Here is a 6,804-nt window from a genome sequence, read left to right on the forward strand (position 1 = left end):
TAATCACTTAGTCTGGGAACTTTATTATAAAGAATTATAAATTAATTAATGGAGAATATAAGAAATGAACGAGGAATTTACTTATACTTTTCCATCTGTACATATAATATATCATTTATATGTAAATTGACCTACAAACACATTACATAGCAATTATATAATACAGACAGCATCTCTAAATCAATCTCTGAAAGCTGGAATGGAACTCTCAATGCCACAATATAGACAAGCCGGATTTCATATATTAAATACTCTGATGAAGATCTACAGGCATGATAGAATAAATATGGTGAAAAATGTCCCCAGAGACCACTTTAGTTGGACCGGTCGGGTACGAGAATGGGCACCGTTGCTGGTATCACTGGAATTCCCAGGAGCGGGAGGTGGTGCGGTTGGAAGAGCACCAGGCGGAGGGGGTGCAAGCTGCGGGACATCACATGTACCTCTTGTGGCATTTTCCTGTTACTCAATAACAAATGAGCATCACTAGATGAACTTAATTTATATGTTAGCAAAATAAAATTGAGAGACTTGGTTGAAGTTTAGACATTTAGCATCACTAGATGAACTCAATTCATACATCACGAGAATTGTTAAATGATGCGTGTATAAGCTACATGACATGTCAAACACGTCATTTAGCAGGCCGTGTGAAGCATATCTGACTATGCCGTTAATGAGAGACTGAATTTTAACAATAATGATTAAAGATATCGTTTTTATCCCTAATTTTGGAAAAATGAGAAATTCTAAAAGCGAGAACGAATTTTTATTAATAGGCGCGATGCTGTTGTCACGTACCCTGCAATAGGCAATATTTTCACATCCACAAGTAAGTTGACCGTTCACTCGATCCACAGCTTCTGGGGCACCTCCACCGTCACTCAACTGCGAAGACGGATCCAATAACAGTAAAGAAAAGATTAATAGACAAGAAATTCCCCAATTTTGTTTTTATGATTGAGCTATGGGATAATATGAAGCAAGTACCTGATAAAAATCAACAGCAATGAAGTTTGGCCACCGTTTCCCAGCAGCTTCATAGCAAGTGTTGGTCATGCTAATCAATGGAGCTGAGTTGTCCATACAGGATACAGATTCATTTGGATTAGTTAGAAAATAGTTTTGAAGAATTAGTGATATAGTTTTTGTGTTCATTGGAGCTGATTCAGCCCTATTTGGACATGATCCCGGTATTGTCCCATTATTTCCATCTGCAATTTGAACCAAAGATCAAAATATGCTGCTCGCTCTTAACCAAGTATAATTCTTCTGCAAAATGGTAAAATAATGCTGAAAGAAAACTCACATTTATTTTCTATAACATATTTCCAATTAAATGCAATACCCTCAGAGGCCTCTTTACTTGCTTTTGAAGTGAAGACTACCAAGCGCTGATTCAGCTGTACCATATCATCCACTATTGGCCAGTCTTCACCATTTTTAGGCATTTTTGATACAGGGAACCAGTATTTGTTCAGACCAGCAGCATTAAAAACCCCGATTAAGCCTTGCGGGGTGTTAACATAATCCTCAACAAAAATAGTAACAATCTCTGAGGGGTTTGCAGACAAAAAAGCATCAACCTCTCTTAGCACATTGATGGCTGGTTGCTGAAGGAAGTCCAGAAAAGTTGATGCATTGTCAATGTTTCAATCATATCAAATCATTGTAAGAGTTATATAGCCTATATCAAATGGACTTACAAATGCCGTGAAGTCGAAACATCTTCCGGCAATAGAGTGACATAGCCAGATATCATTCTTGAAGTCATACATATCCAGCATAAGTCCTCGAACCCCATTCTACAAGGATATACAATTCATGTAACTATATCAATAAGCCAGCTAAATATTATAGCAATTATGACAAAAATTAAAAGAGAAAAGAAAAAATTGATCAAATTTTAAAGACTCGCCACCAAGGACAAAAAAACCCACCGAAAATCCTTTACATATATCAAAATTTAGAAGGGACTTTCTGAACTTTTACTATTCACATGGAGATGAAGAATGTTGAAAGTTTCTTTTGTGCATTATTAGAAAAGTGCCTGTGATATGGGCGAACTTTTCTTTTTGCGAAAAAAGTATAGAAATTTTAAATGTATAATATAAATGTCAAACTTATAGTATAATCAAAGTTTATATGCCCATTTGCATGCTCTTTGACCAATTTTTAATTTGACATAGATAATTAGTTTCTGATCAGCTTGTACAAAAAAGAAATGCTGCAAAAAACGTCATGCATGAAATAACTAAAAAATAAGCAAATCTAATTTCATCCTAAAATTTGAAACATTAAAAAAAAAAAAACTCAAACTGCAGAAATATACTCTGATCTTACATTAAGTTGACTGGTAACAGAGTCTTCTTGGTTTGTAGGAGCTAGCAGAGTCGAACCGGTGCTGGGTTTAAAATTCGTAATTCCAAATGAGTTGTGAGTTGTGAGCCATGAATACTTGTTGAATGGCAGACCTTTCACCTAACCAACTAACAATAATCAATACACCTGCTCTGCCTTCATTTGCTTTTGGTAATTTCATCAAACATCAAATACGCAAAAACAAATTGCTAGATAATCGAAAAATCTCAATGGCAAACCTTCGATGTCGGGCTCAATGGACGGGTACGGACGCATCTAGGTCGGGTATTTCCATTAGCAGCGCAACTTTCGCATCGCAATCCAGCATCACAGGTTTGAGCTGATGAGCACGTCTCTCCCAACTGTTCGATTGCGAAACCGCAATTGAAATATTCAAAAACGACAATAGATGAATTGATAATTAAAATGTGAAAAGCAGAGGGAGGGAGAGGGATTTAACAAACCTTGAGACTGGAACAACCGGCAACGAAGAGACAAAATGCAATGAACAGAAGGTGAATAGAGAGATTGCGGGAAGTATTGAATCCCTGCAAAACAGAAGAGAAGAAGCAACATTTTGTACAATGGTTTCTGGATTTGAACAAATAGAAATTGCGATGAGGAAGATAGATAGATAGATAGATTACGCATACCTTCATTTCCGGATTTCCATACATTGGGATTTGGGAGAAACTTTGAGAGGGAGAGGAAGAGGGAGGCAGCAGAAATAAGGCTTTTCAAAATTGAAGCGATACTTATAGGATGGCTTTTGTTGGCTTGAAAATGTGAACGGCGCACGCCAAAAAGAACAACCATAGCCACGCGAGAGATAGAGAAAGAGAGGCAGTTCGTTTAGGTGTTACATTTTTGTCGTACTTGGCGGTTGTTAGTTTACTTTTAAATTTTTGTTATTATTATATAGTAAAAGAAAATTCCACATGTATTTTTCTTACGTTATTGTTTTTTTTTTTTTTATGAAATACTAATATTTCTTTAAATAAGAAAATTATGATTCAAAAAAAAAAAAATATAAAATATAGTATGGAAGTATACGTATAGCTATGTTTAAGATATGATCCACTAAGTTTTGGGAAAAAACTATAAAAAATAGAAAAAAAGCCATTAAAGATTATGACTAATATAAACAAGGCAAAAAACATCTTACACTTCTGATATTTCATTGTTTGGTGGATTAAGCCCTCGATCTTTTATTTAGACACATTAAATCTCTGATTTTTTATTATTTGGTACATTAAGTCCTCGATTTTTCATTTAAATACATTGAGCCATTTATCTTTTATATATGGATGTATTAGGCCATTTTATAAATCAATTCACAATATAGGTGTATTAAGAGCCTGTTTGGTTCAACTAGGAGTATTCAACGATCGGTTCGGTCTGAAAACCGAACTGAACCGAACCAAAATAACCGAATAACACCTAAAATAAAAACGAACCTAACCGATTTTCTCTGGACACTACAACAACAACAAACAGCTTACTACAACCGCAAACAGCTAACAGCAACAACAACATCTATTAGTTAACAGTTGAACCTAGGGGTGTTAAAAAACCAAACCGGACCGAAATAACCGACCGAACCGATGAATTTCGGTTTTTCGATTTGGTTTTTCGATCTATTAGGTTTGGTTTCGATCTTAAATATTATATCGGTAATATCGATCAGTTCGGTTTTTATGATAAAATAACCAAATTAATCAAATCGACCGAATTTAAAATTCATTAAATTTAGTAATCATTACTAGCTATATTGATTATCTGATTATTTTTTTTGAAGCAATTATCTGATTATTAAGATTCCTAAGGTAAATAACTGTTCAATTATGTTATTATACTAAAACAATTAATATTTTATGATACTGTTACAATATTAATTATCTTATTAATTTAGTTATCAATTATCAATTTATCATTAATTTAGTTATATTATCTTATATCTATTAACCCTTCCGTTGAAGAAGGCTCACTAAGGGATAAGTGTACCCCGTCGTTATCAAGTAATAAAATCTGGAAAGTCCAGGTATCGAATCCACAGGATTTATTTACTACAAGTATCGAGCTACTTGGTTTCAGGTGTTATCTAGGCTGTGTGGGTTTTGAGTTTGTTTTGATTAAGTTAACCTACTCCTAGTTGAATTATTCTACTTCTAGCTAAGTTATACTAATTCGAACTAAGTTATTCTACTCCTAACTAAGTTATTCTACTCCTAATTAAGTTAAACTACTCCTAGGTGATCTTTCACTAATGCAATTCCCTGAAGGAACATGGTGTGAGCGATAATAATGAAGTTAGGTTATTAGGTCAACAGATTAAAAACCTAATCTAAGTCACTTGTATTCAAGGCGATTAACCCTACTTACCCTCCTGAAGTCTCTAGTGTGTGATTCCCATGTAAGGCAGAAACTAGGTCTAAGGCTCAGCAATTTGGGCTTAATCAACTAAGAGGTCGTCAATCTCCTAGGCTCTGACTAGGTCAGATTCAGCTCACAATATGTGCCTACTAGATTTTGGGGCTTTTGAATGAGTTAAACCAATTGAATAAAGCGTAAGACAAAGATTAAATAAATAATCATAGAACAAAATAAGAGCTAAGATATTATTAAAGGCGAAGAGTATTGTCACAGGATACAATTAGCCTAGGATTCATAGACTGTATCAAAGAGTACAAACAAGGAAAGATAAAAGGTGATACGAAAATCCCTTTCAGGGAACCTGTCTACTCTGCAGCCGGCTTCCTAGGTCTTAAGGACGAACCTTGAATAATCCTCGGTGGATGGAGCTTCGAAAGTTCTTCAATGGAGGTTGAAGGAGATGGAGGAGGTGGAGAGGATTTTTCAAGGGGGAAAGCTAAGAAAATTACAATAATGAAAGATATCTAATTTACAATTGAAAAGTTCTATTTATAGACGCGGTTCGGGCCCTATTTCTGACCTAAGTCGTGTCCTTTTGCAGGTGGAAAGACGTGGGGCCGATCGGGACTTCGTGGGGTCGGGAATCAGTCTTTTGACTGATTCCCGCAGGTCAGCTCGCCGAGCTGGCCTCTAGCTCGCCCGAGCAGGCCCCTGGAGGCCTGCCCGGTGAGCTGGCCTACATAGGCCAGTTCGTCATGCGGCAATGCCCAGAACGCCCGCGCGTAACTGTCGAATTTCCCAACACGTGTTTTTCACCCGAATTCATTCCTGCACATACACGAAACTCCAAACAACATTAGTCCAAAGGCTAAATTGACCCGCCAATCGCTCATTTTAAGTAAAACTCCATTTGGTGCGACTTTTGGCGGATCAATTAGCTATAAAAGATAATGGAAATCTGACGTACATGTTATTTTGGCCATATTTGCCTGAAATTACCAGAAAACGAGCCTAAACAACGAAAAGTTAATAAAACATTTCCAATTTCTAACTAACTCACACAAAGGCATATAAATGCGAGAATTGCTCGCTTATTCATGAAATAACGCTAAAAACCGTCCTAAAACCGTACCCAAAGATAGGGTTTTTTGACCCCTATCAAACCTCCTCGCACTTAAAACTTTACTTGTCCCCAAGTAAACTAAAAAACTAAACCCGCAATCACAAGCAAGCTAGAAAACCTCCTGGTTTGACTAGGTGCTTGACACAATTTCGAGCATCTGTAATTACATGCATTCGGAAATACAAAGTAGAGACACGATATCCAAAAGCCGCATTTCAATTATCACAGGTCATATGTTTAAGAAAAAGGACACATGTTCAATTAAACGAGCTTAAGGGGATAGCTAAGTAAAACACCTCACCATAGGTAGTTCAATCAATTCACACAATTTTGGTGGCTAAAGTGTTTTCTCTCAGCTTATGTTCTTGCTTAGGATTACGTTGATTTTGCACGTACATCCGAGTTCCTCTACTATGCTATATGACTCCGATGATATCTGTTAAGCCCAAAATATACCTAAAATATCATATATAAATACATTAAATTTACATTGAAATCGTGCTAATTATATTCATTTAGAGTACTTTTACGTCTTTATTTACTTCTTTGATGCAAGGTACTTAATTATTTGGTTAAATCCAAATAGGAGCTAAAAATGGAGCTAAAACGAGGGAAAAACCTAAATTACGTGACAAGAATACGTATAAGTCAGAAGACCGACTCAAAGAGACGAGAAGCAGCCGAGAGACAAGGGAAAACATCCCTGTCGCGACTGAGATTTTCAGAATCTCAGTCGCGACATGCTAAATCTCAAACACCAAATTTGAAGTTTTCAGTCTTTTTCTGCGCCCCCTGTCGCGACTGAGATTCTCGAAATCTCATATGAGACAGCGAAGAATTCTACACAGATTTCACATGTTTAATTCCAAAAAACGCGTCTGTTCGTTTGGATAAAAGCGACCCTTCACCAGCGGACATGACCCTTCATTTACAACCCTTCATCAACT

General features: G+C 36.3%; 1 protein-coding gene across 1 annotated transcript; it reads right to left on the reverse strand.

The window, feature by feature from the left end:
• LOC136231384 (PI-PLC X domain-containing protein At5g67130-like) lies at nucleotides 1–3,200 on the reverse strand. Its single transcript, XM_066020736.1, has 9 exons — nucleotides 3,015–3,200; nucleotides 2,826–2,909; nucleotides 2,601–2,723; nucleotides 2,344–2,481; nucleotides 1,707–1,805; nucleotides 1,310–1,613; nucleotides 991–1,214; nucleotides 802–888; nucleotides 1–459 (listed from the first exon to the last, which is right to left on the reverse strand). The coding sequence occupies exons 1-9, from the start codon at nucleotides 3,036–3,038 to the stop codon at nucleotides 265–267; spliced, it is 1,278 nt and encodes a 425-aa protein (XP_065876808.1). The 5' UTR covers nucleotides 3,039–3,200; the 3' UTR covers nucleotides 1–264.
• Nucleotides 3,201–6,804: the final 3,604 nt, after the last annotated feature.

This window comes from Euphorbia lathyris, chromosome 5, assembly GCF_963576675.1.
Source record: "Euphorbia lathyris chromosome 5, ddEupLath1.1, whole genome shotgun sequence".
Lineage (NCBI taxonomy): Eukaryota > Viridiplantae > Streptophyta > Magnoliopsida > Malpighiales > Euphorbiaceae > Euphorbia > Euphorbia lathyris.